This window comes from Lepidochelys kempii, chromosome 2 (assembly GCF_965140285.1).
Source record: "Lepidochelys kempii isolate rLepKem1 chromosome 2, rLepKem1.hap1, whole genome shotgun sequence".
In the NCBI taxonomy this organism is placed as follows: domain Eukaryota; kingdom Metazoa; phylum Chordata; order Testudines; family Cheloniidae; genus Lepidochelys; species Lepidochelys kempii.
Window position 1 is genome coordinate 267,103,458 of NC_136381.1, and position 13,324 is coordinate 267,116,781.

At 45.0% G+C, this 13,324-nt stretch overlaps 1 protein-coding gene across 10 annotated transcripts in view; it reads right to left on the minus strand.

Annotated features, from left to right (window-relative positions):
* Window positions 1–13,324, minus strand: part of SCAP (SREBF chaperone) — a 107,255-nt gene that overhangs the window by 70,881 nt on the left and 23,050 nt on the right. For all 10 annotated transcript variants that reach the window (XM_073334909.2, XM_073334908.2, XM_073334905.2 and 7 more), the window contains one exon: window positions 6,651–6,877. In XM_073334909.2, coding sequence (XP_073191010.1) covers window positions 6,651–6,772 — 122 coding nt within the window. In that variant the 5' untranslated portion in view covers window positions 6,773–6,877. The remainder of the gene's footprint in view (window positions 1–6,650; window positions 6,878–13,324) is intronic.

Sequence of the window (13,324 nt, forward strand, 5' to 3'; positions counted from 1 at the left end):
GGGTTACACTTGCCTTAGACTAACAAAGTGTAAAAGGAAAAGAGCATTCTCTAGCAGGCAAAGCTGGGGAATGGGAGTTAGGACTCCTGGATTCTATTCCCAGCCCTGCCTCAGACTCTCTGATCTTGGGGTGGTTGCAACTTGCATCAGTTTCCAGGGGAAGATAATACTTACCTATATCACAGGGGTATTGTGAGGATTAAAGGCTCTGAGATCAGACAAAAGCCATAGAATCTGAGTGTTCTTTTATGGCCCTGTTCAAGGCTACCCCAATAACAGGCGTCAAAGAAGATGCTAACAAGACTAGGTGGGTTTCAGCATTAATATGGACAGGCCTAATACTGAAACAGCTCTGGTGACTGCCGACAGCAGAAGTAAGTTGGCAGCGGGAAGAGAAGAAAGGAATTGGGAGACAGCAGGGCAGTGACACTGAGAAATTCACCAGAGCTACTACTTCAGAAGCAAACAGAGCGCCTATGGAAACAAAAGAGGTGTTTAAAATAAACCAAAGCGCTCCAGCGGAGATGCCCAAGGGATTCCAGCTTTCCCCAAGTGGCCAGGCACGGTGAGAACTCGGAAACCTAACGAAACGAGCTCATTGTTAAGATGGTGTGCACCACACGACTCCAAACGGCTCTAAAAGGAGTGAGAAGAGATGGCAGAAAATGGATCTCTGGTGAGAAGGAAAGACTGAGGAAAACAAAGCTGAAACGTAGAGAGCAATAAGGTTCCAGTGAGCATTCCTGAACACTAGCTGCAAGGCAGGAATGGAAAGGATGGCGGTGGGGAGGAAGAGAGTAGGGTTCTGAATCAATGACAACTCTAGAAAACAGGAAGCTCTAAGAAGCAGCCATGGTTCTGAGAAAGGTCCTTTCTAGACACCGAGTGCCCAAAACACAGCTTGCGGGCTCTCTGTAACCACAGCACAGAGACAAGCCATCGTCAACTGCAGGCAGGGCCAGCTCTAGGCACCAGCAAAACAAGCAGGTGCTTGGGGTGGCACATTTCTTGGGGCGGCATTCCAGTGCCGGCCATGCCACCCCTAGAACAGTACCCCCGCCGCCCCAGCTCGCCTCCACCTGCTCCCCTGAGCACGCCGCCACTGCTCCACTTCTCCCCCCTCCCTCCCAGGCTTGCCATGCGCGAAACACCTGTTTCACACGGCAAGCCTGGGAGGGAGGGAGAAGCTGAGTGGTGGCATGCTCGGGGGAGGTGGTGGAGCGGAGGCGAGCTGTGACAGGGAGCGGTTCCTCTACCCCCCCTTACTTCCTGTGCTCCCCCCCACCCTCGCTCCCCTCCGCTACACCTGCTCCCCTGAATGCGCTGCCTCTCCCTCACCTGAAGGGGGGGGGGAAGAAGTAGAGCAGTGGCGTGGTCAGGGGAGCAGGCGGAGCAGAGGTGAGCTAGGGTGGGGGTTTGTGGGGGGCGGCGGGGGGAGCCGCAGAAAGCAATGTGGGGGTGGAAAATGCAGCACGCCCTGGGGAGGAGGCTGGGCTGGGGATTTGGGGAAGGGGTTGCGAAGGGGGGCACAAAAAAAAAGCAGGGGCAGCCAAACTTTTTTTTGCTTGGGGCGTCAAAAATCCTAGAGCCGGCCCTGACTGCAGGTTTCTATTACTGTTGAACTTGAGTAATTAAGATACAGCATGATGCAGTCCAACCAAATATATTTATGCCCCATTTGCTTTTATATCTTTTCAACACAGCATAAAGAGGAAGGCTGGAGAACCGCCAGCTGAGCTAAGAGCAGCTGAGGAGCCAGCAGAACTGCCAACCCCACTGTTGCAAGCCTTCTTCAAAACACTGAATCAGAAGAGCCTCCACCATCTACTCCTGAGGTTTCCTCAACCCAGCAGCACCACCTCCACATTATCCCCGAGGGACCCTCTGCTAATGAACCAGCCAAACAAGGATGGAGAACTGCCAGCCCTTACAAGAGAGAACCTACCAATTACCACCACCCTGTGCACCACACAGGTACCAGGATAATATATGCTTTAGAACAGCTCTCATCCAATCCTCAGTCTGGCTGAGACAGGGAAAATAGCGCAACCTCACCACCTGGGTCCAGTGAGATTCCACTGGCTGAACTGTTCTTGGTGCCTGTCACCCAAGAGGAACAAGGCTGAGGGACCCCCTACATTCAATTCATTCCCACTTGTGGTTCTAAAAGAGCTTGACAAGATTTAGGGAGCAGCACAAGATGTATGTGATCTATTTGGTTTTCGGTTAACCAGGTTTTCATTTTCTAGGCCAGTAATGATCCGTGGGCAGGGGTGGCAATGGCAAGGGATGGTCTGGTTCACAGCCAGCTGCTGGCAACAGTGGCTCACTGTTTAACTCTGGTAAATGCACAAACCTAAGCTAATAATGGTGAGATGCCAGTTTCTGAACGATGAATGAGTACTGTCTGCATTCCACTGAGGAATGCTCTCAGGACTCCCAAAAAACAAATGTGCATCGTGTGGCAAAGATTTTCATATTTTTATCTCCGTGCCACCAGTATGATTTATTTTGGAAACAGACTGGGGAAGTCCCATTCCGCAGCGTATTTGCTTCTGATTTTATCAGTCACTCCCCCAAGAGACTGCAGTCCCTTTGGGTATTGGGAACATAAAGTAGCTTAGTTCCAAGGGTTAAAAACATCTGAAGTCAGATTAGCAATTGAGTAAAATACAAAAATTTCTCAATTCACCTGAAAACGCTCTCTTTTCTAGCGGGAAAGTCCACAGATCCATTACAATGGGTCTTAACCTTGCTTTGGAGTTCCGTGGAGGCAGAACCGGACCTACCAATCAATTCAGGCTAGAAACAGCTACAACCTATGAAGCCCCAGCCAGTTCAAGATACTTCCAAACTTTTTTCATAGAGCTAATTCCCTTAAACTTTAGTCCTTGTGCCAAATTGGGTTTGATTTGCAGACTTTCCCACTAGAAGAAAGGATATTTTCAGGCCAGTTAAGGAATTTTGCGATTTTGCAGGGAAAGTCTCCAGATCCACCAGACTGGCATGTCCAACAGCAAATGTCTCACCAGAGAGGAAAACAAAAGATTACAAACCCTCCAAAACTGCATCTATCTATATATCAGTTACTGGGTGAGAATAGTAGGGAGAGCCCTCCTCCACAGCAGGGACTGAAGAGGCGTGCACATTTAATTTGTAACATTTGGTGAAGATGTGGAAACATGTTTCCATGATTAGATGGCCACCCTACATCTCTTTATATGTTTCATATGGTCCTTCAGGACAGGAGGCTTCCATGGCTCTGCACAAACGTTTGAGGAGAAAGATGGCTTCAACCCTGGAAAGCTTGAAAGCAACAATTTAGCCATCTAATAACTGAAGCCTTGGTAGCTTTGTTTAGTTTATGATGGGTGTTCTAGACCAACAAAGCTAGAGACTGATTAAATTTAGTTCTGCATTCAATGTTTTGATTTGGTTTTTTTTTTTTGGTTTTTTTTTTTTAAGAGCTGACACAGAGCATGCCAGAAGGGTGCTCATTCTTGTTTGGTTGTTTAAATTTTATTAAGTTTTTTGTGTGTAAGTCAAGAAGGCTGGAAGAAAACACTATTGTAACCAGGTTTATTTGGGGAATGAAGGCTGTGTTAACTCTTAGCAAAATTTGGCTTCATGAGATATGCAGGATTGCAGCTCCCCATAGACCTTAAATTTAAAAAACAAAAACAAAAAACACCACACCTTGCCCAATAGATTGCAGTCAGGATGACCACCTTTGAAGCTAGAAAATCTAATGGCACTTCTTATAAGGGATCAAAGGGTCCCCTAGTCAGGATATTTGATACAAGATTTAGTTCCCAGAAGAGAATTTTCCTCACTGATGTAGAGCTGAGAAGTAAGGCAGCTCTAAAAAATTATGTCTGAGTGAGCGGACAATCCCATGCCCCTTTGCAGTCTCTAGTGAGCTGGCAATGCCTACCAAATGGCCTTGAGTATGAGGTCTTAGGACTATATTAAAAAACTTTACTGTAAGAATTCCAAAAAGATATGCTTTGCCCTTGCCTTGAGTAGATTGATCCATGCTAATGACTTAGCACTATGTCTTCCCCATAGACCAGGCCCTTAAAGATGCCCAGTTTATGGCATACTTTCTCAAGGCTAAAGGTATGATAAAATAGGTTATTTGGATGTGTTTGTAACTGGTACCTCTTAAATATCCTGTAGCTACATTATTCTGGGCTTGGCTGTGGAATTTGGATTTTGAGACTAGATCCTTCTTGAAGAGAAAGCATATCTGAGCAGTGTTTACCATCCAAATTGGAGGCGAGAACCTAGACACTCCTAGACAATATGGGCCAACTCAGCTCACTTTGGTTAAACTGTCCCGGAAAACATTATGAACAGAAATTTACTCATGATTTTGCCCACAGAAGAAAGTGCATGATCATAGCTGCAGCCTATTGATCTCCATCTGGAATAAGTCTCCAGGATCTTTGCTGGATCCTGGATGCACATAGGTCCATTGATGGGGATGCAACACTCAAAGATCTTGGGATGTAGACTCCACTCTCCTGGATTTACCCTATTCCTGCTTAACCAGATGCTTTGATGTTTATATGTAGTGCTTGAAAATGCAGAAGACTTTTTTCTCCTTCCCTGCCCCCCACTACTTCTTCCCTTCACCCAGAACGGAGAATATTAGAGACACACCAGGGCTAAGGATGCGTTACTCCTTTCTCGTTGATGAAAGCCACTGAAAAAGTGTTGTAAGACATCACCAGTACATCTTGGCTGACTAGGACTGAGTTACAGCTCTTACAGCCTAAGTGCTCCGAGTCTGATGTAAGTGGTAGTGTGAGGGAGGCCCGTTCTTTCATTAACCTTGGATGAAACTGCTACCTAAATGAGCGTCCCTGCTACTGAAGCTGGTTGGTGGAGAAAATTAATCCCATCTCCAATTCTGACATACTGTGCCCTTCCGGGTACCTTTTGACAATGGGACAAGGGAAGGGGTGATGATGGCTTCTGTAGGCTGAAGAAGTTAGGAAATTTCTGGAGAGGACCCAGAGGGAATCTCACTCTCAATAGTACATTGGTGTAAGATATCATCGTTCTGATTTGAGACTTAAGAGCCCTGACAGATATGACTAGAAAACAAATATCTTTGTGCCTTGTGGCCACCAGTTTCTGAGTCCTATCCTCTGATAGAAATACATTTCTGTAGCAGTTGATATCTATGACTCCCATAAGTAATATTTACTGCACAGAGTCATTCAACTCTGTGTCGACAAATCTATGTTACTCTACAATATAATCTTGGCTCTGTGATGGCTGCTCCATGGGTCTTTCCCAGGCTGGGTGCTCAGGTGAGCAGGTAGTTTTAAAATGGACCCCTTTTTACCCGAGGAAATTAAGATGTTAAGGGTGCTGTTTAAAGCACAAATCAGAGAGGAAAGTAGGCCAAAAGGTGAAGCATTGTACTGGTAATGCCTATTGCTCGTGAAGTGGAGATATCCAGTATGGGATACTCAGATGGATGTTCAGCTCAACTGACAACAGAGAAACAAATCCCTTTTGGAAATTGCTACTATGCTGGAATTTACAGTCAACTCTATTCAGATCCACAAGATATGAGGCAACTTCCTCTTCTTCCAGAGCATGCCTCAGTGCTATTAAGAGTAATTCTGTGTTCTCAAATGGAGACCCAGACCTATTAGTAATGGATACATCAGTAACATCCATTAGGAGGTTTTTAATCCTAGGACCAACATTCCCATGCCTTGGGACACTGCAAAACACGGATAAAGGCCCCTTTTATTCCACACTCTTCAGCAGCTGTCCAATGCATTTTTGGAAATTTCTCTTTAAACAAGAAGGTATCAGGAACTACAGAAATAGTTATTAACAATCACTTCCTTGTAGTGTTATGCATATGGAGGAAGCTGCCCTACAGCAAGTAGAAAACGAGCGCTCAAGGGGAATTTCTTTATCATCTATTTTAACACAGATTGGAGGCCCCCTAAAAGAAGGGATTTGGAGAGGAGGAGAGACAGGTCAACAGATCAACTTCCACTCTTCAGTTAATGTTGATCATTTTAGGCAGATACTTCGAGTGCAAGCTCTTCAAAGCAGAAACTATTCATGTGTTTGCACAGTGATTAGCACAACTGGGTCCCCAGTCTCAACTGCCATAGTCCCCAAGAGCCCAGTCTAAATAATAATGGCCTCTTACGAACCAGCCCAACATCCCTGATTATCCAACAATAGTAAGTGCACCCTACACCCCATCCGAGTTCCTATTTTCAGAGAAGAACCAAGCAGCCAGGAGTTACAAGAACAAAAACTGGGCAGATGAGCTAGGGTTGAGCTGGATAAGGATAAGACGATGAAGTTCCAGGAACAGTAGTTTAGGCTGAATATTGTGTGGGTAGGTAGGTGGGGGAAGACCATCATTTCCCCTTCCTCACCTCCTATTTCTGGTTTCAGAGTTGACCATTAGTTGGTCTGCTTTTACACATCAAGGTATTTTGTCCCTGGCTTTCCATTTTGCTCCTCAGCATGACAATGACTGGAAGCTCCCAAACACTTCAGGGACAGCACATACCAAAGTGCTCATGCTCAGAGAAAGAACCTCACAGACCAGTAGCAAGGAACCGAGCAATGACCTGTGCAGACAAGTATTTTGCAGCACTTACCAGCAGGCCAGGATGCAGAGGCCAGTGAAGAGGATGATAGGAATGGGGTATGAAGCACACAGCAGCCCGTGGTTGTAGAATGCCCGCGATATCTTCTCGCGCAACTTTTCAGTCAGGGTCATCCTCAGCTGTCGTCACCTAGCTGCCATCCCGGAATGTGTCCTGCGGGTTTCTCAGGTTCACCATATGCAGCACTTCAGCAAAGGCACCGTATGCAGGATAGGAAGCTGGAAAGGGGAAAGAGAGTGAATCAGAGGAGCAACAGGAGCATTGTCAGCTTGGCTTCACAGCCATCCAGCTGCACATCTCCTCGGGAGCAAGCTGGAAAAACAACTTGTCCTGGGCTTCTGAGCAATAAGTTGTGCCATCAGTCTCCCTGACCACCAGACGAAGACAACAGGAGAGGAGGAGAGCAGGTTGCGTGTCATTAGGCACAGCAAGTGAGCAGCCAGTCCTAGGGGCAGAGCGGGAACAGAACCAAGAGAATGTAGGTGCCTCAGGGGCAGAGAGAGATGGGGATGAACAGAGAACAGAATAAAGTTGTCAGTCAGAAGAGGGGGAGCAGAAAGCGAGATGAGATACCAGCTAGAGGGGAAGATATACAGAAGGGCTGAGTGGGAATGGAACTGGGGTGCCTGATGGGTAGGGAGAAGAAGGGGCTGGGCACAGCAACATAACTGAGCTACCACTCAAAAGAGGTGGCAGAATGCCCTATGCTGGCATGTCACTTAGAGGAAGGGTTTGGGCCTAGTTGTCAGCAATACAAATACTGTCTTAGGAGAAGGGGGGACCACAGAGAAGCACACTGCTGAGCGTACTTGAGGTTGAGCCTCAGTATGAGCATCCTGGCAGTTAGCGATCCAATTGTGGTGATGGGGGGAGGCAGAGGAAGAGATTGGGCCTAGACTTTACAGCTACAGACAGACAGTTTCAAGGCACTTACTTTTGCTGGGGAAAGCAAGCAATGGTTCAATTTGCCAATCAAGCCAGAGTAGACTGTGCAGTAAAATAAAACACAGCTTGAGTGCTTGCTATTGGCAAAAGACATTTTGCCTTGATTGTAGGACAGGACCTAATGCTTTGTTACTGCCTCACAAATGCAGACCTAGAAGCTGCTCCAGGATCAGGCAGTTCAAACTTTTCTATAAAAATCTACTAGTATACTCAGACATTCAAGAGAATTTAAAAAAATATATGAAGGGACACACAAACCAGCCTTTTGGAAAGAAATTGAGTTTTTAAAAAGACTTAGTTTGAATCAGCAAGGGATAATAATGAAGACGAACCAACAAACAGAAGCAGGAAACAGTGGAGGTTAGAGAGGGAGTGTGAGAGGAAAAAACATCTAACAAACATTCTAAATTTAGTCCAATAATATTCCCATAACCTAACCTAACCAAACCACACCACCCACACAAGAGAAAAAATAACACAGGCAGAGTCCAGCAGCAGAGAGGGCGGTATCCAGTTTATTGCACTGAATGCAGCATGATCGGTTACCTGTCTTGTGGGCAGGTGGTGCATGTGTGCATTCAGTGCAAGCAGCTCATGGTCCTCAGAGACATAGTATGGGCTCTTGAGACCAGAGTGGCTGAACTAGAAGAACTAAGGGAGACAGAGAAGTACATAGAGGAAACTTTCAGGAATACAGAAGAGCAGTTCCACCCTAGTCTGACAGCCTCTGTGCTGTTAAGGAGAATTAGTGTTTTGGGGAAGAAGATAATCAAGCTAGAGTGGAGAGAAACAATCCCATAGTTGGGACTCTTCTTCCAGATGATGTCATGGTATCCTCTCACACTGAGGATACTCTCCAGGGGAGGGGAACCCAGTTATTAGCTTGAGAAAGGTAACAGTAATGGGAGATTCAATTATTAGAAACAGAGTTGGGTTTGTAATGACTGGGTTTGGAAGAACTGCACGGTGAACTGCCGACCAGGTGCCAAGGTTGCAGATCTCACAAGACATCTAGAAAAAAGAAAAGGAGTACTTGTGGCACCTTAGAGACTAACCAATTTATTTGAGCATGAGCTTTCGTGAGCTACAGCTCACTTCATCGGATGCATGCCGTGGAAACTGCAGCAGACTTTATTTATACACAGAGAATATGAAAAAATACCTCCTCCCACCCCACTGTCCTGCTGGTAATAGCTTATCTAAAGTGATCAGGTGGGCCATTTCCAGCACAAATCCAGGTTTTCTCACCCTCCACCCCCCCACACAAATTCACTCTCCTGCTGGTGATAGCCCATCCAAAGTGACAACTCTTTACACAATGTGCATGATAATAAAGTTGGGCCATTTCCTGCACAAATCCAGGTTCTCTCACCCCCTCACCCCCCTCCCAAAAACCACACACACAAACTCACTATCCTGCTGGTAATAGCTCATCCAAAGTGACCATTCTCCCTACAATGTGCATAATTAAGGTGTGCCATTTCCAGCACAAATCCAGGTTCTCTCACATCCCCCCCACCCCCATACACACACACAAACTCACTCTCCTGCTGGTAATAGCTCATCCAAACTGACCACTCTCCAAGTTTAAATCCAAGTTAAACCAGAACATCTGGGGGGGGGGGGGGTAGGAAAAAACAAGAGGAAATAGGCTACCTTGCATAATGACTTAGCCACTCCCAGTCTCTATTTAAGCCTAAATTAATAGTATCCAATTTGCAAATGAATTCCAATTCAGCAGTTTCTCGCTGGAGTCTGGATTTGAAGTTTTTTTGTTTTAAGATAGCGACCTTCATGTCTGTGATTGCGTGACCAGAGAGATTGAAGTGTTCTCCGACTGGTTTATGAATGTTATAATTCTTGACATCTGATTTGTGTCCATTTATTCTTTTACGTAGAGACTGTCCAGTTTGACCAATGTACATGGCAGAGGGGCATTGCTGGCACATGATGGCATATATCACATTGGTGGATGTGCAGGTATATGAGCCTCTGATAGCGTGGCTGATGTTATTAGGCCCTGTGATGGTGTCCCCTGAATAGATATGTGGGCACAATTGGCAAGACATCTAGACCGATTTATGTGCAGTGCTGGGGAGAAGCCGGTGGTTGTGGTACATGTAGGCACCAATGACATAGAGAGGGATACGAGAGAGGTCCTGGAAGCCAAATTTAGGCTGCTAGGTAAGAGATCAAAGACTATGACCTCCATGGTAGCATTCTCTAAAATGCTCCCAGTTCCAGGTGTAGGGCCAGGAAGACAGGCAGAACTGCAGGGTCTCAATGCATACATGAGGCAATAGTGTAGGGAGGAGGGCTTTAGATTTATTAGGAACTGGGGCACCTTTAGAGAAAGGAGAAGCACATGCAGGAAGGATGGGCTCCACCTAAAACAAAACGGAACCAGGCTACTGGCATGTAAAATTAAAACGGCCGTAGAGGAGTTTTTTAAACTCCGGTCTGGAGGAAAGCCAATAGGAGCTCATGGTTCGGAGGAGACATCCCTTAGGGATGACTTTATTAAAGGGGGAACTCTATATCCTAATAAAGAGGATACCAAAGCAGTGGTAAATTACAGGTAGGAGATAGTGATGAACAGTCAGATGTAAAGGAGTACTTTTAAATATTACTAGAGCCCTACCAAATTCACAGCTGTGAAAAATATGTCAAAGACCATGAAATCTGGTCTCCGAGAATTTAAAAACACCAAAACACAGGCTCAAACTAAATGCTATTTTTGATTTGGAATTAGGGCTGTCAACTAATCACAGTTAACTCATGCAATTAACTCAAAAAAATTACTTACGATTAAAAAAATTAATCGCGATTAATCGCACTGTTAAACAATACGAATTGAAATTTATTAATTTTGGGATGTTTCTCTTCATTTTCAGATATATCGATTTCAATGACAATGCAGAATACAAAATGTATAGTGCTCACTTTATATTATTTTTATTACAAATATTTGCACTGTAAAACTGATAAAAAAATAGTATTTTCAATTCACCTCATACGAGTACTGCAATGCAATCTCTATCATGAAAATGCAACTTTCAAATGTAGATTTTTTGTGTTACATAACTGCACTCAAAAACAAAACAGTGTAAAACTTTAGAGCCTACAAATCCACTCAATCCTACTTCTTGTTCAGCCAATCATTAAGAGAAACAAGTTTGTTAACATTTATGGAAGATAATGCTGCCCATTTCTTAATTACAGTGTCACGTGAAAGTGAGAACAGGCATTTGCATGGCACTGTGGTAGCCAGCATCGCAAGATATTTACGTGCCAGATGCGCTAAAAATTCATATGCCTCTTCAAGCTTCAGTCATAGTTCCGGAGGATATGCTTCCATGCTGATGACGCTCATTAAAAAAAAAAAATGCATTAATTAAATTTGTGACTGGACTCCTTGGAAGAGAATGGTACATCTCCTGCTCTGTTTTTCCCGCATTCTCCCATATATCTCATGTTATAGCAGCCTCAGATGACGACCCAGCATATGTTGTTCGTTTTAAGAATACTTCCCCTGCAAATCTGACAAAATGCAAAGAAGATAGCAATGTGAAATTTCTAAAGATAGCTACAGCACTCGACCCAAGATCTAAGAATCTGAAGTGCCTTCCCAAATCTGAGAGGGATGAGGTGCGGAGCATGCTTTCAGAAGTCTTAAAAGAGCAACACTGATGCAGAAACTACAGAACCCAAATCACCAAAAAAGAAAAATCAACCTTCTGCTGGTGGCATCTGACTCAGATTATGAAAATGAACATGTGTCGGACCGCACTGCTTTGGATCATTATCGTGCAGAAACTGTCGTCAGCATGGATGCACGACCACTGGAACGATAGCTGAAGTATCAAGGGACATGAGGATCTTTAGCATAAGAATCTTTAGTGCATCTGGCATGTAAATATCTTGCAATGCCAGTTACAACAGTGCCACGCAAATGTCTGTTCTCACTTTCAGGTGACATTATAAACAAGAAGCAGGCAGCATCATCTTCTGCAAATGTAAACAAATTTGTTTGTCTGAGCGACTGGCTGAACAAGAAGTAGGACTGATTGGATTTGTAGGCTCTAAACGAAAGTTTTACATTGTTTTATTTTTGAATGCAGGGTATTTTTTTACATATCTGTAAATTCAACTTTCATGATAAAGAGATTGCACAACAGTACTTGTATTAGGTGAACTGAAAAACACTTTTACAGTGCAAATATTTGTAATAAAAAATAAAGTGAGCACTGAACACTGTATTCTGTGTTGTAATTGAAATCAATATATCTGAAAATGTAGAAAACATCCACAAATATTTAAATAAATGGTATTCGATTATTTTTTAACAGCGCGGTTTATTTTTTTAAAAATCGCTTGACAACCCTATTTAGACTATACAAGACCAAAAAATGCCACCATGGCTAAAAACAGAGTAAACGAGGCAGTTAGAGGTAAAAGGGCATCCTTTAAAAATTGGAAGTCAAATCCTACTGAGGAAAATAGAAAGGAGCATAAACTCTGGCAAGACAAGTGTAAAAGTATAAGAAGGCAGACAAGAAAGTATTTGAAGAGCAGCTAGCTAAAGACAAAAACTAACAGCAAAACAATGTAGTACTTCAGAAGCAGGAAGCCTGTCAAACAATCAGTGGGGCCCCTGGACAATTGAGGTGCTAAAACAACGAGGAGTCCTCGTGGCACCTTAGAGACTAACAAATTTATTTGGGCATAAGCTTTCGTGGGCTAAAACCCACTTCATCAGATGCATGGAGTGAAAAATAAGGGAGGATATGACCGAGATCTAGAAGATCATGAATGGTACAGAGAAAATGAATGAGGAAGTGTTATTTACCCCCTTGCATAACAAAGAACCAAAGAAATTCATAGGCAGCAGGTTTAAAACAAAAGGAAGTACTTCTTCATACAATGCACATTCAACCTTTGGAACCAGAAGATGTTACGAAGGCTAAAAGTACAACTGGGTTAAAAAAAATTAAGAGAAATGCATGGAGGATAGGCCCATCAGTGGTTATTAGCCAAGATTGTCAGGGATGCAAACCCATGCTCCAGGTGTGCCTAAACCACTGACTACCAGAAGCTGGGACTGGAGGACAGGGGATGGATCACTCAATATTGCCCTGTTCTGTTTATTCCTTCTGAATGAGCATCTCGCACAGGCCACTGGGCTAGATGGACCAGTGCTCTGACCCAGTATGGCCATTCTTATATTCCAAGACCCTGAGCAAAACCAGCGTAAAGCACATGGTATAGAACAGAGGTGGGCAAACTATAGCCCGTGGGCTGCATCCGGCCCACCAGCCGTTTTAATCCGGTCCTCAAGCTCCCGCTGGGGAGCAAGATCTGGGGCTTGTCCCGCTCCAGCCAGGGAGCAGAGTCAGGGGCTGCTCCGTGCGGCTCCCAGTAGCAGCAGCATGTCCCCCCTCTGGCTCCTTCGCATGGGGCAGCCAGGGAGCTCCACTTCGCATGCTGCCCTCATCGCAAGCACCGCCCCTGTAGCTCCCATTGGCTGGGAACTGCAGGGGTGGGAACTGCAGGGGTGGGAACTGCGGACAGGGCAGTGCACAGCAGAGCCACCTGGCCGTGCCTCTGCTTAGGAGCCGGAGAAGGGACATACCGCTGCTTCCGGGAGCCGCTTGAGGTGAGTGCGGCCCAAGCCTGCACCCGAGTCACGCCCCTGATCCCACTACTGCCCTCCAAACCCC